Source organism: the organism of the source record quoted next, unplaced genomic scaffold, assembly GCF_019419815.1.
Source record: "Pyrus x bretschneideri cultivar Hongxiangsu unplaced genomic scaffold, Pyrus_bretschneideri_v1 Contig22, whole genome shotgun sequence".
NCBI classification, from domain to species: domain Eukaryota; kingdom Viridiplantae; phylum Streptophyta; class Magnoliopsida; order Rosales; family Rosaceae; genus Pyrus; species Pyrus x bretschneideri.
In genome coordinates this window covers 5,616,899-5,641,782 of record NW_025999524.1, presented here as the reverse complement: position 1 = coordinate 5,641,782, position 24,884 = coordinate 5,616,899, and the positions used below count along the sequence as shown (strand labels likewise).

At 35.6% G+C, this 24,884-nt stretch overlaps 3 protein-coding genes across 5 annotated transcripts; 2 read left to right on the top strand and 1 right to left on the bottom strand.

Moving 5' to 3' along the window:
* The first annotated feature begins 10,374 nt into the window (after nucleotides 1-10,374).
* Nucleotides 10,375-14,160, top strand: LOC103943123 (alpha-galactosidase 1). 2 transcript variants are annotated; one of them, XM_048585205.1, is made up of 15 exons: nucleotides 10,375-10,685; nucleotides 11,648-11,706; nucleotides 11,794-11,850; nucleotides 11,941-11,975; nucleotides 12,051-12,154; nucleotides 12,289-12,364; nucleotides 12,466-12,524; nucleotides 12,647-12,712; nucleotides 12,812-12,895; nucleotides 12,982-13,046; nucleotides 13,154-13,236; nucleotides 13,335-13,425; nucleotides 13,554-13,585; nucleotides 13,678-13,818; nucleotides 13,938-14,160. In XM_048585205.1, the coding sequence occupies exons 1-15, from the start codon at nucleotides 10,513-10,515 to the stop codon at nucleotides 14,028-14,030; spliced, it is 1,218 nt and encodes a 405-aa protein (XP_048441162.1). In that variant the 5' UTR covers nucleotides 10,375-10,512; the 3' UTR covers nucleotides 14,031-14,160. The 2 variants fall into 2 exon arrangements, with proteins under 2 accessions (XP_048441162.1, XP_009351606.2); XM_009353331.3 differs by having other exon boundaries at nucleotides 10,377-10,685; nucleotides 13,536-13,585.
* Nucleotides 14,161-16,122: 1,962 nt separating this feature from the next.
* LOC103942446 (PHD finger protein MALE STERILITY 1-like) lies at nucleotides 16,123-18,654 on the bottom strand. Its single transcript, XM_009352636.3, has 3 exons — nucleotides 18,342-18,654; nucleotides 17,810-18,137; nucleotides 16,123-17,670 (listed from the first exon to the last, which is right to left on the bottom strand). The coding sequence occupies exons 1-3, from the start codon at nucleotides 18,652-18,654 to the stop codon at nucleotides 16,236-16,238; spliced, it is 2,076 nt and encodes a 691-aa protein (XP_009350911.2). The 3' UTR covers nucleotides 16,123-16,235.
* A 3,921-nt stretch (nucleotides 18,655-22,575) lies between these two features.
* LOC103942443 (protein BASIC PENTACYSTEINE2-like) lies at nucleotides 22,576-24,666 on the top strand. 2 transcript variants are annotated; one of them, XM_009352633.3, is made up of 2 exons: nucleotides 22,576-22,758; nucleotides 23,562-24,666. In XM_009352633.3, the coding sequence occupies exon 2, from the start codon at nucleotides 23,567-23,569 to the stop codon at nucleotides 24,404-24,406; it is 840 nt and encodes a 279-aa protein (XP_009350908.1). In that variant the 5' UTR covers nucleotides 22,576-22,758; nucleotides 23,562-23,566; the 3' UTR covers nucleotides 24,407-24,666. The 2 variants fall into 2 exon arrangements, with proteins under 2 accessions (XP_009350908.1, XP_048441080.1); XM_048585123.1 differs by lacking the exon at nucleotides 22,576-22,758 and adding an exon at nucleotides 22,770-23,478.
* Nucleotides 24,667-24,884: the final 218 nt, after the last annotated feature.

The following is a 24,884-nucleotide window of genomic DNA, read 5'->3' as shown; positions in this document are numbered from 1 at the left end:
CATAACAAGTGTATAAATAAAAGTTTTTCTCTTCAATTGAGCAAGTGAAGTTTTTCATATAAATTTGATAGTTGTTAGGGTATTGTTTTGTAATTTACATATTATAATGTTGTCAAAATAACTGTTTGATCGCTATTGCCTTATGTGTAAATATAGTCATCCAAGATTAATTTTCTTATGGTTTGGAAGTGCTTTTAAATTGACTAAAAGTTTTTTTATGAGAGTACTTTTGGAATTAATCCATAAAAAAAAATATAAGTGAATCCTAAAAAAACACTTGAAGTGTCTTCCTGAAAGAAGTACATAATTGGTGCCTCCTTGCAAGAAGCCCTTCATGTGCTTTTTAAATCCAAAAACACTTTCATTAAAAGCATTTTCAATCAGTTTAGAAATATTTTCAAACGAGCCATTCGTTATTCAAACTTGCAACTTTGACACTCATATGTCTTCATATGACAGAATGACAGTTACAATTGAATTTGTAAGTTGAATTATACTTTCTTTTCGGAATGCTCCATCCTGTTAAGGGTTGGTACTTTTGAATTAGATAACAGTCAATAAGGGTCTTCGTATATATATGTACTGATAGCTTCAGCAATGCCCATTATTTTTTCAGCTAGAAATCCATCATGATTCTTCAGCACCCTCTACAGCCTTAAACATGCATCACCAACCGTTGGAAAAAAAATCAAGACGGATATCATCACGGGTCACATGCAGTAATTAATAATTATTTTTTATTATTCTTGTTTACATGTGAGCAAACAAGAGTTGGAATTCTCTTGATTAATTAGATAGCAAGAAACTGAAATTTTATTCTCCAAAGTTGGAGCATCTTCTTTTAGAAAAAATACTTCTCTTTGATTAGTTAGTAGCTATTATCCCCATTACAGGAAGCTTCTCCTTCTTCTTATCAGTTGCTAGTTGCAGATATAACTAGGGTTTCGTGACCTTGTGATATTCTTATATAATCTTTCCTTCTTTTTTTTTTTCCGGGTTCTTGCCCCATAATCAATCCAAAAAAATAAAATAAAAGTAAAGTAAAATAAACAAACAACAAATTATAAAAATAATTTAAAACAAAACTACTTTTTGAAAAATGTTCAGAAAACACATGTGAAAGTAAAGTTTTCACCAGATAAAGATGGGGGTTTTGATGAGTGAATAATATATGATGAAGGTGCAGGGCCAGGTTTTTAAGAATGAATATAATTAGATAAAGGAGAAGATGCTTTATTTACTTGTTGAGTTGGAAAGAATGGGGAGAAGGATTCTCGTCACATGCTGGCATGCATTGCTGCATCAAAAAAAGCAATCATCCCTCCCAAGTGTTTGTGATTCCAAATCTAATCAACTTTTCTTAAACTAATCCTTTTCCCACGTAGCAAAACAAGTTAGCTTTAAAAAATTCTGTTGACTTAAACCTAAAGTCCAATTAATTAGTTAATTAATTATCATAAGTTTCTTTTGGGATTTTCTTTTTTAAATTTAATTAACATATGGAGAGTACTACCATATATCTTTCGTTGCAATCGATTTGAAGTTTCCTGGGGCTTGGATTCTTGAAGCATGCCCTTTTCTTCACGGCTAAACAACTCGTTCCTTTTGCTATATCGCCATGAACTGGACTATTTCAATTAAATTTGAGCTGGTGATATGACCACTGTTTGGTAAAGTATAAGTATCTTAAGAACTAAATTTATTAAACTGGACAACACTCCAATATATCACACCATGTCTTATAAATCCCATCTAGAGGAGTCCGACTGTGAGTATTGCTAGATAGACTAATTTATACACTAAATTTGCAAACCGTATAATGTGGCACTAATAAGAAATAAACATATCAATCAACACTTATGTAATATTCAATAATCAACAATTACGTCATATGGTTTATAAATTTGATCTAAATAATTTATCTCTCTAGTTTTACTCGACTGACTTTATGTGTATAGAATTAGCTTGAACTCAGCTCCTATCTTATGCCGTCACATCGACCAAACATTTTCCTTGTTCTTCATTGAAGTTTCCGAAATTTCCGATTTGAAAAAGCAATGCACAAACAAATCCCACAAACATCTGAGATTATATTGGCAAGGAGATGTGTTTGGTTTTGTTCAATAATTTCATGATGGCGTGAGGCCGAGGGCCTGAGGGATTTTTGTCTGGTTTAGTTTTGTTGGTATTCCAAGAACTGGACCAACGTTGGTCTATTCCATTCTTTACTGTTGCACTGAAAACCGAAAAGGAGAAAAATAAAAATTAAAAAATAAAAAATAAAAAACAGTCACAGTACAAGCTATCATTAACAAGCCCATCTATTTGTCCATCATTTCTTCCCACTCAAGCCACATTAAACGTAGTGAATTGAGATATTTTTGTTTGTTTTCTCCACCTTCTGCGAACTTTCATCTTTTATTTCCTGGATAAATCTGTGTGTTTCGCTGTGTACATGCAATGTGTGTAATGATTGAAAAGAAAATTTTGAATAACAAAGTCTTAACAGTACTTATGATCAGATACCATCACAAAGAAACATTGGATGCTAAAACTTCGAATGCATACTTGCTCGCCATTTCGCAAGGACGATCTAACCAAAATGGTTAGGTTAGCTAAAATTATTTACATTTAAATCATTGATCAAAGATATTATACTCAAGTTTTAACGATTGAAATTTTAAAATATTCTAAAGCACCATAAAGTTTTGTTATATTAATCTATTAAATATTTTCATGTTGGTTCAATATCCTAGTAGATATGGCGTTGAGTTTCTACCTATGAGTTCCGAGTTCAAAACTCCTCCATTCCAATTTCGAACTCTCTCCCTCCTCTTAATGCATAAACAAATATACCTACAAACATGACTAGATATATATAAAGTTTGATTATTTGAAGTTTTAAAGGGTGCGATATTATTACATTTTATGCACCTCTCTCATTTATCCCCGCGACTAGTTTTTTATTTGGACATCATCTCAATAGGTGCATAAAATTATCTGTACTTTTTACAAGAACCGAATGAGAGTGAACTGTTAATCATACCATTTACTTAAGGTTAAATTAGTACCTTAATATAAACCTCCATCTCTCTCTAATAATTTTACCTAACTGATTCTCTATCCGATAAATTCTCACATCTTACATCACATGCAGATCATGTGTGATAGTTTTACTTCATGTTAATTCAAACGGCAATTTTCATTTTTTTAAAAAAATCATTTTATTGGAGATGCTCTTACTACTTGTGAGAATGTGAGGTCAAAGTAGGGACCAAATTATGCAAGAGCTTATAATAAATTGAGTTACTTTCCATATTGCCAAGTGGTTTTCTGGTGGAACTCCAACTTATTCATGGTTTCAGAGCAGATTGTTTCACATATGAAGCCGAAAACCCACACTTGCTCTACGTCATCCCGTTTGTATTGTATTCACAACACGGGAGGGGTGTGTAAGAATGTATATTGCTAATTAATTTTATGATGAAACCCCAACTTCGTCACCCACCCATTAAGAATATGATGCTCTACTAACCGGAGAGCATAGAACGTGTTTAATACAACTTCACACAGCTGTGAAACACAATTAAAGGTATTTGAGCATGAGGTCTAGAGATTGCAAGTTAAAAGGATCATGGTGGTCAAAGTCAAATATTGTAATTCATTGCACAAATAATTCTTTCAAATGAGTCTGCTTGCCTCTTCCCCTAAGTTACAGAAAGGACAAAGTTCAAGTCCTCGTACTCAAGTTTTGATCATACACAAAGGGATTATTTCTTGACCTCAAACAAAAAGGAGATGATTTCAATCCTAAGTAGCTAAATTTTGGTCCTCTAAAACACAAAAAGCAAAAGAAAAAGGGCTAAAAATTTGGTGGTGTCGAGCTCTCCTATATACTTTTATTTAAATTTTTGCCAAGTGATATAAGTCAATGAAAAGTTGTTGCCGTTTCAAAGTTGATAGGGTAAAAAGAAGATGATCCTTGTAGTTGAAGGGAATGTTTCCCTTTTTAGGCGTGCATGCAACACCTCAACAACCAACTACAAACATAAATTTGGCGCCGAGGATAATATCTTTAACAAGTTTCTAATCTATAATGTGCTCGTAATTTAGCCGTAAAACACTATTTCGATACAATAATTGTGTCGATATATAGAAACGAAACTCAATAGGCATAATTAGTTGAACAATTACATCTTTTATTATAATATAGTGAGTTGAAAAGAAAAACCATATTCACCACGACGATTCACAATTTACGTTGAACATTCACACTTGAGTTTACTAGTTTGGGAATAATAAGATTGTCGTTTTAGGTGTAATCATGTCTTTGTGCTAGTGGCCTAAAATTTTGAAGCCCACAATACTAACTGAATGAAGCCCATACGTTGTATTTGTGATCGAAGTTCTTGTTTAGTAGGTGATGGGTCCCAAGGCCCAAAACCGAAAATGCTTAACTAATTGTAGTTGACATATATGGATTTTAACTAATCAGTTAGACTTTGGTAAGGGCATCTGGATCACGTAACCCGTCCGTCTGCACGCCCAAACGGCCAAACCCCCACCCCCCCCTAATACCCCTTGTATTCTGTCACCTCGTCGCCTATGGTTCTTACCCTTTCCGTAGTGCGGTACTCCTACTGAATATGAATGCGTTTATTTGAGTAAAAAAAAAGCAGCTCAAATGATGAATCCTTCTCCAATTAACATATACTTTAATTGACTCAATTGATCTGTGTTTTTATAATCGACCAATTTCGATCTTATTCAATGCATACTACATGAACGTCTTCCAAATAAAATGACATAAATTAAACACATACATAAAATTAAATCACCACAAATTTAATAGGATCAGACATTGGACTAAAGGGAAATGCAAGAAATTACGTATAATAATTGCAGAAAATTAAACAAGGAAAGTAAATAAAGAAATTAAAATTCGTTCATTTGATGCATAATTCTCCTTACATCAGAAAATGGGTTGAAATTAGGGGTAAAAAAATACTGAAAATCTCGAGCTGTACCGATTTCCTACCGAAACCAAACCGAAAACATCTCAAACCTAATATCTTAAACCGTTCGGTACCCAAAACCGAACCAATCTCAAAAAGTTTGATACGGGCTTCGGAATCCCGAACTGAACTAAAACATATTTTCTAATATTTATTTAATTTAGATTAGGTTTAGGAATTATGTGGACCGTCGAATTGGGTGAGATTTAATCTCAACCATCCAATCTAACTTAGGGTTTCAATCTCGCTTAGTCTCTCACATTTTTTCATTCTTGAAACCTCTCTCATCACTCCCGAATTCTCTGTTCTCTCCTCTACCTCTCCTCCACCCATCTTCTCTGAGTCTCAACTCTGGCCACCACACTATACCTCTCATCTCGCTCCAGCTACCACATCATACCCTCTATCTCTAGTTCTCAACTTCGTCATAATTCTCTCTTCGATTCTCCCTCCTTCTTGATCGAGCAACTCTCGAGCCCCAAAATTGAAGTATTTGTTTTGAAATCTATGGTTTTGTTTCGAATCACCTTCAAATTTAAATTTGTAGGGTTTTGTTTTGTTTTTTCTATTTTTTTGGGTTGATTTCTAGGGTTTGTCAAAATTGGATTTCTTTGATTGTTTTTGGATTTGGATTTATGAATTTGGAGAGACTGATTTGAAAAACAGATTTGGATTTCTAGGGTTTTCATCTTTTTCTCGATTCAGGTTATGGGTTTTCATATTTTTCTTTCAATGTTTCTATGGTTTTCTTTTCTAGGTTGATTCGGATTTAGACTATACTAGAAAGTTGTGCCCGCGCGTTGCTGCGGGATTAAAAATTGTAAGAAAGATTATGTTTGAAAGATGTAAAGACTATGAGATAAAAGATTAATATTATTTACATTGAAAAGGAAATGATGATTTTTACATATGAAAGATTTTATATATGCAGCAGACACACCAAACGTTGCAGAAGTTGTATTGTATTATCTAGAATAACAAAATATGAGAAAAGTAGTTTACTGCAACGCTAAAAGGTTTTCTCCAGTACTGTTGATTGTTGAGGAAGCAGCCTAGGCAAGGAAAGAAAAATATTGAAACACATGAAATGAATTTATATGACAGTAGAATTATACCGTGAAGAAAATAAGGATTTTGTATTGTTACCTTTTTCAGCAATTTTACAGCACCTCATCAAACTGTTGTGTGTTTGCCTTTGTGATTTGTTTTGGCTCACTATCTTAGATGCATAACAAAGATTGAAAAAGACAAATTTATATTAGATAAAAGATGGTTGAAAAATAGGAGAAAATATTGTTTGGTAGGGTGTAAATAGAAAGTTATATACCTGTCGATCAATTGCGGTAGCAAAAGTTGTGTAGCTGAAGTTGCAATGTAAACGTTCTATATCAAATACGGTTCATACATCTGTCTTTGCAATTTAAACTAAATGGTGTAATACTTAATTGAATGAAGAAAGATATATATATATATATATATAAAGTAATTCAATTTCTTCAAAAAAGGAAAAGCTAAAAAAATAGTGTTTTAAGTTCCCAATTCTCACCGTAATGAACATAACGATATCGTTTTATATGTTCAAAAAATAACAACATTGAAAAAACTCATTACTAAAAACCTCAATTTGACAAAAACATGTCAGCTTTTATCACATCCAATTAAAGTAGTGCAACAGCACACTGACACACTTAAACATGGAAACTTATATACTATTTGACAATATAAAATCATGCAAACTCTAAACATTAGAAATGGATTCTAGAAAGTAAAAATATTTCCTTATTTATGTTAAAAAAATTAACAAATTTTCAGTGAACGGTCACAGAAAAGGTATAGAAAGTAACCTAATTTCTTAATTCCAAAAAGGGAAAAGATAAAAAAAAAAAAAGGGTACTAAGTTTTTAGTTCTTCCCATAACCAAAATTATCATATTGTTTTAATTTGAACTCGGGTTGATTTCCGTCATCAGCATTAATAGAACCAGTAATTTCAATCTATGTAAGCAAATGATTAAATTCGACTCAATATGACCAATTTTCAATTCAACTAAACCAAAAAAGTAACCACAATCAAACTAACCTCTCCGTCCCATATGGAGTAAAAAACCTTGTCTCCTGTTTTGTCCTTCGCAAAGAATGAACTATTCACTCTGTATATACAAAAAGAACACAGGATAATTTTGAGCACCGTTTCAAAAACCATACATAGACAATATTATATAATAAAATCCAAATATAACACAACGAATGAACCTTAATGTAAGGTACAACAGCCTCCGATTACTTCTCATTTGTCCTTGCAATGAATATGTCCAAAAGACAAATCACCATTGAAAGAGGAATCATTCTAGTGCATTAATTATTGCATATTCAAATCTAAAAGGTTTACTCTCCAGAAAATTACTCAACATACTTACTTTAAAATAATCGCAAAAAATCTTTAAAAGAATCCATACTATTAGATTATATCATCGCATTTAATGAATTGTTATAGTTGCATTCCCCCGTTAATATAACCAAAGCAAGTTCTTATAGTTACCTATTTGTCTTTTTCATAAAAATGAATTCTTTTAAAGTTTACACACCAAACATTTTGTATGCATATGAATCATTTGGCTTCTAACAGATTAGTGATTAAAAATCTGGAAAACAAACACTTCCGAAATTTCAAACAAAAACATCATTGCTTTAATCACACATGCGCTCGCGCACACACACACGCCTATTTTGAATTCATAAAAGAGAACAAAAATTATACATGCTTCAAGATAGCCATAATTTGAATTATAACCTACAACTTTAGAGGCCCTTAAAAGGCAAAATCAAGCCAAGCCTACAATTCCGCCATTAACTCGAAGAATGATTATCCATTTTTAAATAAGTGTGCAATCCAATCAAACCCAAGAACCATCCAAAGCAATATCACACAAAATTAACAGATGTCCAAGCATTGAAAGAATCACCAAAAAGACATGCACTTTGAAAAAGAAGAAAACTTACAGGGCTTTTATGTCTTGTGAGATGTCCAACTGAAGTACTTAATAGTAAAATATTATTATCATCATTGATAACTCTCTTCTATTACATGTTATGAGCTTTCCATTTATTACCCATTTCTTGGGAAAATTTACCCAATTATACTCGAAAGCATGAGACATGATAGTAAAACACAAAAACAAATTCAGAAGATTCAGAACTATTAAAAATTTCAACATTTCTTAACAACTATTTAGTAAGGATCAAAAAATCATGCCATAAAATAAATTTGAGGAAAAAAAAAAAAAAAAACTAAATTTAAGTTGAACAAAGGTGACACTTGCTTACCCAGAAATTCAAACCAAATCCCCAAAAATTTAAGTTGAATAGATGATAGCAACGAACTCTGATCTCCATCTCCTTCCAAATCCAAAAGAACCAAAACCCATACAGAAAATCTCAACGATGGGCGAGAATTCCTGAGAAAAATTCAAAAAATTTAGACAAAGATGGTGCTTTTTGCTGAAAAAAAAAAAAGGAAAAAAATCGATCTTTTCAAATAGAATCGAACTTGAGTGTACGTAACGATATGAACGTTTTGAGGAATCGTGGAAAGAAAGCCGAGGTATGGGTGAATTGGTGGTAGTAACGGTGGAAAGGGATCTGAAGCCTGAAAATTTCATATCTAAAATCACACCTTAGCCTGCAAGTCGAATCAAAACCGTGGAATTTCAAAAGCACTCACCTTAAACACAGAGGTCTTCGCAGGCTTCAAAGAAAAGTCATAAATTCGAAAAACCCGATCTCCTGAAACTGAAAGCAAAACCAAATTAACCATCATCACCCAGAATCCGAAGCTACAAACAAAATCCCCAAAATCACAACCAAAAAATTTGAACAAAAAACCCATTTATAAATCCAAATTTACACTCCCAAGCACATAACATTCAAAGCAGAGAATTACCCACACCAAATCCGCAGCAGGAAACACGATCTTTTATGGGCTTCAAATTTTCTTTAAATCGAGACCACTATTTTTCAGCAAGAGAGCACTGCCATCTGTAGCCCCCGACAAAAAGATCCGAACAAATTTCACTAACTTGAGTGTTTTCTGGAAGAAAGGAGACACAGAGAGAACTGGAGATCGGAGAGCGAGGCAAAGAGAGGTTCTCTGGAGATCGGAGAGCGAGCGAGGCAAACAGAGGTTCTCTGGAGATCGGAGGCAAAGAGAGGTTTGAGAGAAACAAAAGGGAGTGTGTGTGTGTGTGTGAGAGAGAGAGAGAGAGAGAGAGAGAGAGAGAAACGGAAAGAAGAATCCAGAAGAGAAAAAACGTTGCGGTTCGCGAAGTACACGCGTGGCAAAGGAGGGCAAAATGGACTTTATACTGTAGCAAAACGTAAACAGTACAGGAAGTAAGGAAGAAACCGAGGGCATTTCTGGCATTTCACTGTTAATGAACAGTGTTCATCAACTGAGTTTTAGTATATATAATAATATGTAATGGGCCTAATGAATAGAAATAACAACAGATGGTCAAATTGATTATAGCAGAAACTCAATAGCTTAAGAGTCACATCAAAATTGAAGAGGTTGATATTACGAAGAAGGCAAAAGTATGATTTCCCCTTCACATTGATTGCAGAGAAATATGCGAGCAACTTGTTTGCTGTTCAAAATTCGAACACAAAGCATATGCTGCATAACTTCACAAATGTCACACAACACTATTCTGCCTCATCGTCTTCCTTAGCTCCACAGGGACAATCACCGACATAGTTAATCGATTGAAACCGAATCATCTCTTACGTCATATGCCTCTTTTGTTGTTGTTGCTTTTCTTACGTGTTCCACCAATTCGTCTTCAATTGTAGTATTCAGGTTGAAGACTGAGGTTTTAAAAGACGCTAGGCACTAGTCGAGCGGCGGGTTGGAGCCTAGCACCTAGGCGACTAGGTGGGGTCTAAGCGGGCTTAATAGATTTAAGTAAATCTATTATATTTCATGTAAATAATGTCTGTTTACATATAAAATATATATAATTTCATCATAAACTACAAAATAGAATAACATATATATTATGAAGTATTGAAACATAATGAAAACATGAGAAATAAGCATGTGTGCTCATTTAAGTATTCAACAAGTCTCTTACAATTTATTGAAAAAATTAAATGCAAAGTAGACTCTCTCAAGCTTCTAGAGGCAAACTTTACAGCAGATTCTCACGCACTCCTTACTTGGTTACACAACGCCACACATATATTAGTCATGATTTTGCGGACTTTTCTACTGCCCGCCAAGTTGGGCTTTGCATAATAGCCACACATCTTTACTAGCGTCTTTGTAAAAAAAAAAAAAACTAGTTTACATATTAACTTTAGACTAGTTTACATATTAACTTAATACAAAAAAAAAAAAACTAGTTTACATATTAACTTAAGACTAGGGAGAGAGTAGGGAGTAGTATTAGTAGCAAAGGAGTCTGGTCAAGTAAATCAACAGCAGAGGAGCGAGAGCCAATATGGAGAAGGATGGTGGTGATCGTGATAATGCTGCACTAGTAACGCTGATTGTGATGTTGCTGATAATGGCAATGGGTGTGTCCTCTGCTTCTTCAGCTTCAGCTGCAGCAGCTTCTTCGCAACTCAGACGAAATCTGCTTGCCAACGGACTTGGACTCACTCCTCCCATGGGGTAGAATTTTACTTTTTTACAAACTACATACAGTGTATATTTTTTGCCTCCTTTGATCGATGGCCAGCCACAGCCAGTCAGATCAGATTCTAAAATATATACATTTCAGCGAACTTTTGAAATGGGAAGCCATTTATTTTTCTTCTGCTGTTTTTACACGCTTGGAGTATGTATGAATCTATGATATTATAACATGAGACCGTTTGCGTTCAAATTCCTAATATTATATATCAACACGTGCCGCAACCCACAAATGCAATTTTATTCAAATATATGATAGACATTCCCTAATCCTCTCAAAGCAAGAAACTTTATTGGTTTGGAGTAGAGGTGGCGTTGGGAGTGTGCAAAAGGTGTAGTGATACAAGGTTCCAAATTCATAAGGGTTCCAAAATTTTTGTTCTGCCTATATATTACATATGAGTAAATTTTCTAATAAAAATGTTTTTAACTGAATGATTTTTTTTTAGCAATATCATATGATGTTATCTATATTATAATTGATTAAGTGGAGCTTCCACTTAAACTTAATATGTTAACTTCCTCTTTTCTCTATCAATAAAAAAAACTTGTCTATTACTTTCTTCCATTTTTCTTTAGTAATAAAAAAATTAACTTGTGTACTACTTGCTTCCACAAATACAATCGTATTTTCGTATATCTTTGTCAGTCGTGCTTTATTTTTTCATGGATGAACCATAAATCATGATTTCATTACAATTAAAGATTATTTAATTAGTAATAGTGAGATGCTGATTTCAATTAGATTTGAATATTGATTGTTGAGTTTTGTACGAACATATTGTCAATTTTTTTTTTTTTAAATAAGAAGAATCTTTTTATTAAATTAGCTTCACAATATCAGAAACGGCCCTAATTCGGGGTCGCCCTTTTACTTGCCAGCTTGTGCGATTAAGATTAAATGATTAGTCAGCTCCTTATTTTCTTTTTTGCTAAATTAGGTGGAACAGTTGGAATCACTTCCACTGCAAAATCGATGAGAAAGTCATCAAAGCAACCGGTAACTCGAGCAACTTAACTTATCCCTAATCATCAAAGCCATGTTTTGTTTCCAAAGCTTGCTTAATTTCTCTGGTTGGTTTGACAGCCGATGCACTGGTTTCCACCGGTCTCTCTAAACTTGGATATACCTATGTTAACATAGGTATTCTTCTTCTTTTCTTTTCTGTCGTTTCGTTTTTTCCGGTAGCTTTGTACCAATTTTAATAAAAGCTCATGCTATTTGTATCTATAGATGATTGCTGGGCCGAAATTTCTCGTGACCACGAGGTATTTGTTTCTATTTTTAATCACAAACAAGCTCGGCTGTAAAAGTACTGAACATGCATGAGATTTCATACGCAGGGCAATCTAGCGCCAAATAAATCAACATTTCCATCGGGCATTAAAGCTCTTGCGGATTATGTTCACAGCAAGGGTCTTAAGCTAGGAATTTACGCAGATGCAGGGTAACACGACTAAGTCTCATACGCTCCATCCCAGTACAAATATATGCTGCATGTATTATGTATAGTTGCTCTTGAATGTCGATATATACCTAAATTACAACTAAACAAATTGTACATTCACTTGTACTTTGCAGGTACTTCACTTGCAGCAAAACCATGCCCGGTTCACTTGGCCACGAAGAACAAGATGCCAAAACATTTGCTGCTTGGGTACGATATACATGTTGTAACTCAATCAAAGGGAGTTATAACGTCTCTATTGATGATATGTTGTCACAGAGTCTTGAAATGCTCATGCACTTTCTTTGCAGGGAATTGATTACTTGAAGTATGATAACTGTTATAACGATGAATCCAAGCCAACTGTTAGGTAAAATACCTCGAATATCTATGATGTTACCGCACAAAGTGGTTTTCTGCCTGCACTTAATTTTCCCGGGGTAAGGTCTCCAAATGATCACTTTTCTGTAAATATTTCATCTCTTCTTTTAGGTTCCCTGTAATGACCCGAGCTCTGATGAAAGCAGGTCGTCCCATATTCTATTCGCTTTGTGAATGGTAACGGTCATGTTTGCTTAAACTGAAAAAACCATGTATTTTGTTTTTCTTAGTAATAGGCCTAATTTTTTTAATTTTTTGTTCTATTTCGTCTTTTAGGGGAGATATGCACCCTGCTACATGGGGTGCTAATGTAGGAAACAGCTGGAGAACTACTAGTGACATTTCTGATACATGGGAAAGGTAGAAAGTGCTTCCGTTAGCTCTCAACTTGGTCTCATGTTTTTGGGGTCTCACATAATACCTTTTTCTGGCGTTTTGCTTGGCAGTATGGTCTCTAGAGCAGACATGAATGAAGTTTATGCTGAATTTGCCAGACCTGGTGGCTGGAATGGTGAATATTCATTTCGGCTAATGGAAGGGTTTTACATGTACATTCATTTCGAGAGTTGATGTTTCACTAAGAGATTAATCTTATTTATCTGCTGAAAATTTGAACAGATCCCGACATGTTAGAAGTGGGGAATGGAGGAATGACAAAAAATGAATATATAGTCCATTTTAGCATGTGGGCCATTTCTAAGGTACGATAAACGTTTAATTTGCTAGATGCTCTTCCTTATATGAAATCTGCAATTTTAGTTCATCTGTTTGGTTACACTACACATGAACTGTGCTGCAGGCTCCCCTTCTTCTCGGTTGCAACGTGGGAAATATCACGAAAGAGACCATGGAGATCATTGCAAATAAAGAGGTTATCTCCGTAAACCAAGGTAACTACAAGCTTTAGACGCACACCAACTTTCCTTCCTAATGACTGAACAATCAAGTTTGCACAAATACAACTTGGAATTGCGATTTTTGTGATGGTTAACCGTAACAGATCGACTCGGTGTTCAAGCTAAAAAGGTCAGATTACAAGGGAATCGTGAGGTAAAAATGAAAATGTCATCAAATCTCTTGTGATACATACACGAAAGAATTCTGTCATTGTTTAAGTGTAACTCTGAAATTTGAACGAACAGGTTTGGGCAGGGCCCCTCTCAGGATACAGAGTAGCTTTACTCCTTGTCAACCGAAGCCGTAAGCGAGATTCGTTCACAGCTCACTGGGACGACATTGGGATCCCCACAAACAGTGTTGTTGAAGCAAGAGACCTCTGGGAGGTACAATAATCCTTGTATAATCAATCAATCATCTGTTCTTTCTCAGTTCTTGCTACTTTTTGTATTTAGCTGTATTGTAATTTGTGAGAGATACTGATATCTTGCTTGCTGTCTTGCAGCACAAGACATTGAAGGCACGATTTGTTGGAAACTTGACAGCCACGGTGGACTCTCATGCATGTAAAATGTATGTTCTGAAGCCGGTGGGTTAGGTAGCCTAGTTTGGTATTGCTTTGCTTTGAAAAAAACTGTTTTTGCAATGCTTCATAAAATAAAGTAGTAATGTGTTTGATAAACTATAATTGTAAAAGTGCTTCTAGCAAAAAGAAAAACATTGTTATAGCGTTTGGTAAACTTTAATATAAAACAACTGTACTTGGGTAAAATGACATAATATTAGATGTGTATTATTTATTTGGCAAATAATGGTCAATTATATATTTGAAAAAAAATATTTATATTTTATTTAAACTCATCTCAAATATTAATTAGTACAACAAATTACTCAAAATATTGGAATATTTCAAACTAAATATTTAGGATTCTTTAGCACAACATTGTTGTTGCACTTAGAACTATCATCAACCAACTGATATATACTTCAAATAGAATAACAATCCAAAAGTTGTTTAATACAAAAGTAGTCGCATTCATCAAACTTCGGCTATGCTACTCCTTAATGCTTCTATTTCATGTGATCTTTCAGCTTAATAATTCTGGTGTGTTTCATTATCATTACTATCACTCTCTTCACAAAAGTCATTAGGGTCATGAAAATGACGATCACGTTCAGAATGTCTCCCTATGTCCCTTAAAATTGCCCATTTTTTCTTCCAATACCCTAAATGTCCTTTCAATGATACTCCTAAGAGAAAAATACATATGGTTGAATACCTCTTTATGACCCATTAGTTGGGCACTCCTACGAAACTTCAGGGAGATGATATTTTTCACCTTTATGTGGTCTCAAATATCCTCTCATTTGTGGATACCTCGTATTTACCAAATAATATTTTCTTGCAAATTAAAAAATTTGTTTGCAAATGTAATAATTATATAAAGTAAGTATATAAAATCTTATAACAAGTACGAAAATTCAGGCAAAATAACAAGTAACAAGTAAAAACAAATGATATTATAACAACCAATATACTAAAGGATCAACAACAAACATATATTTGGTGTCGAGGATCCTCTTCAACAAGTTTCTACTCTTTAATATGCTCGTAATTACTATTTCGATACAATAATATGCTCGCAATTACTATTTCGAGACAATAATTAATCAGTAAGACGCACCAGTGTTTTGAGGTCCACAATACTAATTTAATGGAGGATCGGAGTTCTTGTTTAGTGGGTGATGGGGCCCAAGGCCCGAACAGAAAAAGCTTAACTTTGAGGTCCACAATCCTAATTTAATGAATCCGGATCCTCTCCTGATTTTTTTGGGGAGAATTGTGGAAATTATGAATCGTGTTCATTTATTGTAAATTGTACAGTTAAAAATTATTTTAAATATTTTTATTTAAAATTAAAGGTAAACAGTACTTAACAAAAGCTGACCGCACAATGTACGATGAACGAACACTATTAACAAATTCTTCGAATCCTCACCAAAAAATTCGAAGAGCATCTTGTTACGGTCTAGTGGTATTTCTCTTAGTGAGAGATCTTAGGTTTGAATCTCATAAATGACGAATTTGATACCAAATTAAGCTGCCCATGACTTAGCCGAATCCTTCCCTCCTTAATATAAAAATATCCTTCAGAAAAAAAAAAAAAAAAAAAAAAAAAAGGACAACTGATCAGTAAGACTTTAGTACGGTCATCTGGATCATGTAACTCGTCTGTCTTCACGCCTGAACCGCCCAATCCCCTTTTATTCTGTCCCACCACGTCGTCTGTAGTTCTTATCCTTTCCGTAGTGCGGTAGCTTTACTGAATATTTTCTCCAAGGCGATGAATGATGAAATGCGTTTGTACACAAATTGAACAAAAGAGGAAAACATAAGAAGAAGCTCAAATGATGAATCCTTCTGCAATTAACATATACTTCAATTTACTCGACTGATCTGTATCGTTATTCTCGATCAATTTCGATCCTATTCAATGTAGACTACATGAACATCTTCTAAAATAAAAATGATATAAATTAATCACATACATAAAATTAAATCACCACAAATTTGATAGGATCAGACATCGGATTTGAGGGAAATGCAGGAAGTTACAAAGAATAATTGCAGGAAATTAAACAAGGAAAGTAAATAAAAATATTTTTATTCATTTCATTCATAGGTCTCTTTACATCAGAAAATGAGTTTAAACATATTCAAGGATAGTAGGTTTGAGGTGGACAATTGGTCATAGCAGAAGTCCAATAACTTAGGGTCGCATACAAATTGTAGAGGATGATTCTATGGAGAAGGCAAAAGTATGATTTCTCTTTCACATCGATTGCAGAGAAATATGTGAGGAACTTGTTCGCTGTCCGGAATTCGAACACAAAGCGTATGCTGCCTAACTTCACAAATGTCACACGACACCATTCTTTCCCCATCGTCTTCCTTAGCTCCACAGGGACAGTCCACGACATAGTAAGCTGCTCCACATTCATATATCTCACGAACTCCACCCATCCTTTTGCTACTCCTACCCTCGAGCACAATCTTTTGACCCACCTCAACCATGCCAAAAACCAAATCTTTCCCCTTCGCATTGTTGAGATTTGCAATTGAGTCCACCACAAATCCCCTCAGCCCCCAGTAGATCTCCTTGAAATTCCTCTCTACTTCTTGCTTCAAATCATCAAATGTAGCATTGTTTTTTAACGTCACACACTCGTAGGGTTGCAATATTATTGCATTGTTGTTGTTTCTAATACTCTTACTATTATCGTCGTCATCTTCTTCGGAATTGTTTTTTAGTGATATTGTGCAGTAGATGTTTGATTCTCCATCCATGCTTAAATATTCAACTTTCATAGGCACCACCTCGCTGCAGTAATCCTTCACGAGGTACTTGGAATTGAGAATGATCCGTACAGCCATCGGTATGGCCGAAAATATCCCGGCATTGCTCATCTTTTGGTCCTTGAGAACGTACTTGTACATGTAGAACATATCCTTCATTAACCGAAACTTCGAAAGCTTGTACCAGGCAGCCTTCGCCTTCGGACTGTGCATGAGCAAACCGTCCCGATGATTAGGGGAAGCATGATTGGAGATGTCTTCTAAGCAGTACTCAAGAACTTTAGTCACTGGATTCAACGTGCGACGAACTAAGTAATTTCCTACAATGTGGTTTCCTAGTGACTTCAACACAAAATCTAGCAACCCTGTGTCGCCTACATAGGCACGGGCGGCATCCCTAACTTCTTGTCTAGATACCCACCTAAACTGAGCCCTCTTCAAGGCCTCAACAATCACCCGAGTCGCCATCTCAACTCTTTTCGAAGACCATCTACAATTCGTTTCCATCAGCATTCCCGGGTTATAGATTGGATCAATAAAAGGATTTTGATGATCTGTGGGTGGCAATCGCGACTTGAGCTCTAGCATGAAATGGAAAAGGTCGCCAAGAGTGACCAAAGAATTGTCAGACAATGTGTGATACCTTGAGAAGATGAGAGCGATTTCATGGTTGGATGTGCCGAGATGGTGAATGAGCAAGCATAAGGGCATGCCTTGTAGAGCTTCAATGGCTTTTTGGTACATTTGTTGCGTGACACAAAATGTTCCACGGCCAAATTTGTAACCCCAACGACCAAACCATGGCTCGCTGTATGCTACTCCGTGGATTAGCCTCAACTCCATCCCTCTTTTATGTGACACATCATTCAAACTCACTTTCCTATATCAAACAGATGTAATAAACTGTTTCATGCATGAGATTTTGTTATAAAACTATTTTGTATAATGAAAATACGTTAATCACAAATTTCCTTAGCAAACTACGAGCACATATATAGTTTAACTTCACTTCATATTACCTTGCACGCAATCCAGTGCATAAGCGATCCCAAAAGTCGAGGATCTGGTGACCAGCCAAGTCGTAACCGGTTTCCACCCCGTTGACACACAGCAAATGCCCGAAACCGTTAGAGTGAAAGACACCATGCATCATATGACCCTCTAATTCCACTAAATTATTCGACGACTTACCCTCATTACGACTATTTGTTGTCGTGGGGTTCAGTAATAGGTGGCCTCCATCGGAGGCGTTGCCACCTTTGCCATTCCAGCAAGCTGCCACCATTGTGTCCGAGGAAGGCAACACAAAATGATACTTCTTATTGCACACCATATGCTGCCCCCAGCCTGAGCTATGTATATATAATCGAAATTAGTCGTCATATAGCTAGAACATATCTGTGATCTTAAGCAAATTCATTATGTGTACATGGCCTTTATTAGCACACGAAAGACCTCAAGTATCAGTAAATACGGTTCAAATAGCAGTTTGTACTTTCAAATTAGAAATGAAAATAAACTTAGAGATGGGGGGAGTAATTGAAACTTTACCAACGTATTGGCATTGCTTGCAATGGTGATTGAGCGATGCCTCGATAGGTTCTTCGATGACAAATAACACGACATGGCCAGGAGCATGGCGATGAACTTGGAGCTGAAACGACCAGCATTGCATGCCATGGCCAGCTAGGTTACCCTCAACATGCCCATATTCAAGGAGAGACTTGACATTTTCCCTAAATGACGATCCTACCAACACTACCGGGTACCCGTTTTCGCCAAAACTCCTGAACCTAAATACCCTCTCACCTCTCTTCCTCTTCTTGCACCCACTTAACTGACTCAAGTCCAAATGGGACGCCATTAATGTGTTAATCGGGATTAGGCAACAAAGGAAGATTATATAGGCATGTATAGATGAAAACGAAGAAGAAGCATGATCAAACAATCTCATTAACATATTATTAGGAGGTCATTGATCGTTTAAGGAGGTAATTAAACTAGTTTAGATATACTGCAGCTAGATCATGCACAAGATTTGTGCCTGGAAATAAAATTGGGGAATGGAGCAACCCAAAAGAGCCCTTTCATCAGCTTATCTGCATGATATATTTTCAAAATTTGGGTTGCCAATTCTGTCGCGGCAACATATGGAAGAAAAGGAGGTTTGGAGTAAATTATAGGAAGCATGCTTTTGACAATGCATAGTGTTTCACCACTGGTGTATGACTTTATGTTCCGCCATTTTCTACGCTCACCTGGGATTTATGCATGTAATTGATATATATATTATATGTAAATATATATTTCTTAGAAGTAGGGATATGGCCAAAACATAAACGCAAAATTTCTTGCCCAACTACCCTTCTTGGGGCAATTATAAAGTTTTAACTAATTTATAGGCTTTTTTTCGATGTACTTCAACTTCAATCACGTGATGTTATTATTTCAGTTAAATTATATTGCTCACAATTATTATAATATGTACAATAATACATCATGTGATTTATTGTTTTCAGCGCCTGTAATTTATCGCAAGAGAGATGCCTGTTTCTTTTCCGTTACTTGAAAACATGCAGAGAGAACTTTGATTGATTTCCATAGTTTGAATAGCTAGGCAACATTTGACAAGGCATGCCGGTTAGACCTACATCAACAAAGATGTTATCAAGGTGCTTTGAGTTCAGCTTCTCGTAATCATAGCCTTCAGGGTTGTTCAGGCCCAATCATATTTGGAGTTTGGTCTTGTGTGGTTTTGGGCTTTCATTTTAGCTTAAGTTTTTAGGCCTAATTTTTTTCCTTCTTTTTAATAGGAATTTTCATCATCTTATTAATTTTTATTTTGTTTATCAAACAATAGATTTTGTTAGATTAGATGTAATGTCACATCCCGGCTCGGGTGGGACGACTTCCCGGGCCCGCTCCACCACCGTAGCACGATATTGTCCGCTTTGGGCCCCCACCACGCCCTCACGGTTTTGTTTTTGGGAACTCACACGAGAACTTCCCGATGGGTCACCCATCCTAGGAATGCTTTCGTGCGCTACTCACTTAACTTCGGAGTTCCCATGGAACCCGAAGCCAGTGAGCTCCCAAAAGGCCTCGTGCTAGGTAAGGATGGGAATATACATTTAAGGATCATTCCCCCTCGGCGATGTGGGATGTCACAATCCACCCCCCTTAGGGGCCCGACGTCCTCGTCGGCACACACGCGGGCAGGGTTAGACTCTGATACCAAATGTCACATCCCGGCCCGGGCGGCACCACTTCCCGGGCCCGCTCCACCACCATAGCACGATATTGTCCGCTTTGGGCCCCGACCACGCCCTCACGGTTTTGTTTTTGGGAACTCACACGAGAACTTCCTGATGGGTCACCCATCCTGGGAATGCTCTCATGCGCTACTCGCTTAACTTCGGAGTTCCCATGGAACCCGAAGCCAGTGAGCTCCCAAAAGGCCTCGTGCTAGGTAAGGATGAGAATATACATTTAAGGATCATTCCCCCTCGGCGATGTGGGATGTCACATGTAAGATTAGCCAATTCAAACCCACATCGTTATGCAATAGTTCAACTCCTTTTCACCAATGTCAGTAAAGAGTCATTTGCATCATCTTATTATTTATAATTTTATACTATTTAGGAGAAAAATATGTCTATAAATTTAAAACAATTTGATAAGTTCTAAACAAATTGGGGTAGTGCACATCTAAGTTTAATTAAATTGTTTAGAACAATGTTGCTATGTATAAAATATAACATATATATTTGATTCAAAATCTAATTCAATCTTTGCATACAACATACAAAAAGAAATGACTTGATTAGTTAACCAAAAATCTTACTCTTACCATCTATTTATATCATTTCTCTAATCAAGATGGAACTCACAGACATTGGCGGGTCCTACCTGTATTAGATAGATGATACAAATAGATGATAAGGACAAATTTACACTTAATTAACACATTTGAGTACGTTTACATACTAATGATGAGTATGATGTAAATTGGTAACAGTCCGGATTTTTTTTTTTTTTAGTCTTTACTAACACATCGAAATAAAATTTAAAAAAATGGATCACACATTATCAATAATCTTATACCATGTTTTGATGATCTCATCCTTGGTAAGCAAATATTAAACAAACCAAGTGTTTTTTCTAACTCACGACTCCTCCGATTCTAGATAAATCTTACATTAGAGTAGGTAATTAGTTTCCACACCCAACTTTTTCTTGATTTGAGTTTCCATCAAACTTTTTCCATATGTATGTCAACATTCCAAAGCTATGGATGTACCAAAATAAAGTTTGAATTTTTTATATATATAATTTTAAAAGCCTCAATTATTATTTTGTTAGATTCAAAAATATTTTGTCATCTACTCGCAGTTTGTAGGGTGTGCCCTGTAGGCCTAGAACATAATTCAACGTTCTCATACACCCAATCACTACAATGTCTTCGCTTAATTATAAGTACATGCTGTTATTCTCAGGGTTTTGATACTCAGAATATTTCTTCTTTGCGGAACCGACCTATACCTCGCAAGGCACCTAGTATTCTTCCTGTACTTTGGTCTCCTTTTTGGTTTCCTCAGATTAAGCTTAATACATATAGTTTGTCTAAAGGAAATCCTGATCCTGCTACTTGTGAAAGAGTTTTCAAGAATTGCCATGGTCTTTTTCTTGGAGGTTTCTCTCAATGAATTGGTCATCACAACTTTTTTTTTTTTTTTTTTTTTAGAATTCTTAGCAATTATTATTGGTATAGAGTTTGCATATCAATGAGATTAACATTGTCTTTGGTTAGAAAGTAATAGTTTTAGTATTATTTTTACTCTTCAATCGTCTGATTTTGATCCTCCTTGACCTCTTCGTACGCAATGATCTATTTGTTTAGATTGCACTTGGAAAATGATTTTCTATGCATCTCACATATATTGGGAAGGAAATCTTGTTGCAAACAATTTTGCTAACATGGGCTTGTCTTCTCCATCTTTAACATGACATGATTGTTGTTTTGTTTTTAGACTACGTTGGCTTGTCTGGCTACCGCTTCTCAAATTAATGTGCATCTCAGCATCCAGGTGTGTCTCACTTTCTTGTTGTTTTCCTAACTTTATGGTGTTATTCAATTTGTTTTGTAGGTTTAGACCTTTAGGTTTGGTTTTAGGGCTAGATTCCATGTCCCCCTATTTTCTTTGTATCATTCTTGTTTTTGTTTTTAGAAGGGTAAAATGTATGTCCCCTTTTTTATGTATTCTTTTTTGTTGCATTTGTGTTATAAGGGGTAAGGTTTATGTTCCTCAATTAGGTGTAACTTATTATTTATCAACAAAAATTTTATCGTTTTCTCAAAAAAAAAAAAAAAAAAAAAGAAAAAAAAAAGGGAGGTTTATTGTCACAAAGCAAATCCACTGTTTTTTTTTTTTTTAGGAAAACTAATGAAAATTGTTTGAAAACTTTGAGTTTTAATGATAAAGACAAAATAAATGATAAAGTGAATAGTAACAGGTTTGATTTTTTTAGTGTAAAAATTTAATTTTTCGTTAAAATGAACAATATCGTGTGCTTTTCGTTAAAACTTTTTTTTTTTTTTTTTTTCCAATTCAACTTCGACTGTTCAATTCAACATAATTACATCATATTTTTTACCCATAAGATTTATCAAATTTAATTAATTAATTTATCCATGGAGGGGCCTTTGGATTTTTACTTATTTTAAAGTGACAGCTATAACTTACAAGTTTGATAGATACCCCCATTTTTAGGTTATCTTGCTTTCTGTCTATCTCTTTCTCATTTTTAGGGCTTTCTCTCTCCTCTCTCCTCTCTCCTCTTTCCTATCTCTATCTCAGAAGTTTCTCTCTCTCCTTCTCTCTCAGGTTTCTCTCTCCTCTCTCCTCTCTCTTCCCTCTCTCTCTCTCCAGAAGGGCAAAACCCTAAAGAGCCGTTTACACCCACCCAAGTAAGTTTTCTCTCTCCTCTCTCCTTGCTCCTCTCTCACTGTCTCTCTTTCTCTTTCTAAATTTTGAATATATGGGTCCTTATACTATTAACCTGCCATTTACATTCTTATGCATATTTATTTATTTGAAAGCTTCAAACTTTATTATGAATTTGTTATTTTTTCTCCTTATTATGCCCAGATCTCAGATCCCAATTTCTCAGATTAGGAAACCCTAATTTGTTGTGTTTTCTTTTGGATGGAAATTCAGATCTGGGTGTTGGTCTGTTTACTTGGGTTCTGTTTGGTTGCTGAGAAAGTGTATGAAATGCACAGAATTTTTTATCCTGGGATTCGCATGTTTATTGATTCGGATTGGAGGGATTTCACTTTTTTAGAACTAAGCCATTGGATGAAAATATGTGCATACTCATTACCAATTGCATGTTTGCAGTTAAATTTTTGTTCTTTTAGATCTGAAAGTATGGGGATTAGGAAAGATCAATAAGATTTGTAACTTTGTAATTTCCTTCTTGTTCTCAGCTATCAAAAAATTGCTTAATCTTTAATTTAATGGGAAGATCCAATATTTGGCAGATGATATTGTTTATAATTTTGCCTCATAGTTCCTCATTTGTGATTGGATTGAGCTATATGCTTTCTTTCTCTATCTGTTTGTGTTTTTGTATTCTTGCTATCCTGTTGTTTTCGATTTCTCTGGCCTCGGAGGGCTAGACGGTGGTAAGTTTTAATGTTGTTCAAAGGCTTTCATTAGAGGGCCTATGCGAGACTAAACAATGTTTGTTTGTCTTGCTGAACTGTAGCTCTCATGGATGATGATGCATTGAACATGCGCAATTGGGGTTACTATGAGCCATCGTTTAAAGGTCATCTTAGCCTGCAGCTCATGTCAAGCATGGCAGAGCGCGACATTAAACCTTTTGCCCCTGGGCGCGATCCTGCAGTCATGGTTAGTGCCAATGGAGCCTATCACCCTCGGGATTGTGTTGTATCAGACGCTCAGCTTCCAATGAACTATATGAGGGAGAGTTGGGTAAACCAGCGAGATAAATTTCTCAATATGATGCCTGCCAATCCCAACTATGCTGCTGTTCTTCCGGAAACTTCAGGAGCTCATTCCTTGCAGATCTTACAGCCACCGGAAGCATCAAGGGATGAGCGGGTGGGTAGGATGGAAGAGCCAGTTGTCCCTAAGGAAGGTGGCACCTCAAAGAAAAGACAGGGTGGGGGTGCACCAAAAGCCCCAAAAGTGAAAAAGCCCAGGAAGCCTAAGGATAATGCCAATCCTTCAGTTCCTCGTGTGAAGCCAGCAAAGAAGAGTTTGGATGTTGTGATAAATGGGATTAATATGGATATCTCTGGTATTCCAATTCCTGTCTGCTCGTGCACTGGAGCTGCACAACAGTGTTATAGGTGGGGGTGTGGTGGTTGGCAATCTGCTTGTTGCACCACAAATGTATCTATGTATCCTCTGCCAATGAGTACCAAGCGACGCGGGGCAAGAATAGCTGGAAGAAAAATGAGTCAGGGTGCCTTCAAGAAGGTGTTGGAGAAGCTTGCAGCTGAAGGTTATAATTTTGCTAACCCAATTGATCTAAGGTTTCACTGGGCAAAACATGGTACTAACAAGTTCGTCACTCTCAGGTAGAGTTACTACGTTGGTAACCATTAATGGGACTTACATTGCATTTGGTCTATTTCATCTGTATATATTTATGTGGCCTTTTGCAGAGATCTTTCAGATACTTTGTAGTCATTTAATTTTCAGTCAGGATGGTGATACTTGTTCTTAAAACTTGGAATTGTTCTTTTTGTTAATTTTTTCCTTTCGGCTTCTGTTAAGGGCTGACTTCTCTGGCCACCAGGATTATGTGGATGAGTTGTTATTTATTGAATTGTTTTTGGTTAGGATTCAATCTCCATTTAATCTAATGTTCGCAATATTTGGCACTGAATGCTCCTTTTTTTCTTATTAATCTGTTGTTGTCCAAAGTATAGTGTTCAATGTGAATTGCATCTCTGGCTTATAACTACTTTGTTATCGCTTTTTAGTTTTTATACTCTTGGTTTTGCCTAGTTTGATAAGTTTCAATATTTGGGTGTTTCAAGCGTTGTGCTCATACATC

Excerpts from the sequence above, each read along its gene's own strand:
- LOC103942446 (XM_009352636.3), bottom strand. The coding sequence starts at position 18,654 with ATGGCGTCCCATTTGGACTTGAGTCAGTTAAGTGGGTGCAAGAAGAGG. Across the intron at positions 18,138-18,341 it reads CAAGCAATGCCAATACGTTG|GCTGGGGGCAGCATATGGTG; the intron begins GTAAAGTTTCAA and ends TACATAGCTCAG. Across the intron at positions 17,671-17,809 it reads TGCACTGGATTGCGTGCAAG|GAAAGTGAGTTTGAATGATG; the intron begins GTAATATGAAGT and ends TGTTTGATATAG.
- LOC103942443 (XM_009352633.3), top strand. The coding sequence starts at position 23,567 with ATGGATGATGATGCATTGAACATGCGCAATTGGGGTTACTATGAGCCA.
- LOC103943123 (XM_009353331.3), top strand. The coding sequence starts at position 10,513 with ATGGAGAAGGATGGTGGTGATCGTGATAATGCTGCACTAGTAACGCTG. Across the intron at positions 12,525-12,646 it reads GAATCCAAGCCAACTGTTAG|GTTCCCTGTAATGACCCGAG; the intron begins GTAAAATACCTC and ends CTCTTCTTTTAG. Across the intron at positions 13,586-13,677 it reads GATTACAAGGGAATCGTGAG|GTTTGGGCAGGGCCCCTCTC; the intron begins GTAAAAATGAAA and ends TTGAACGAACAG.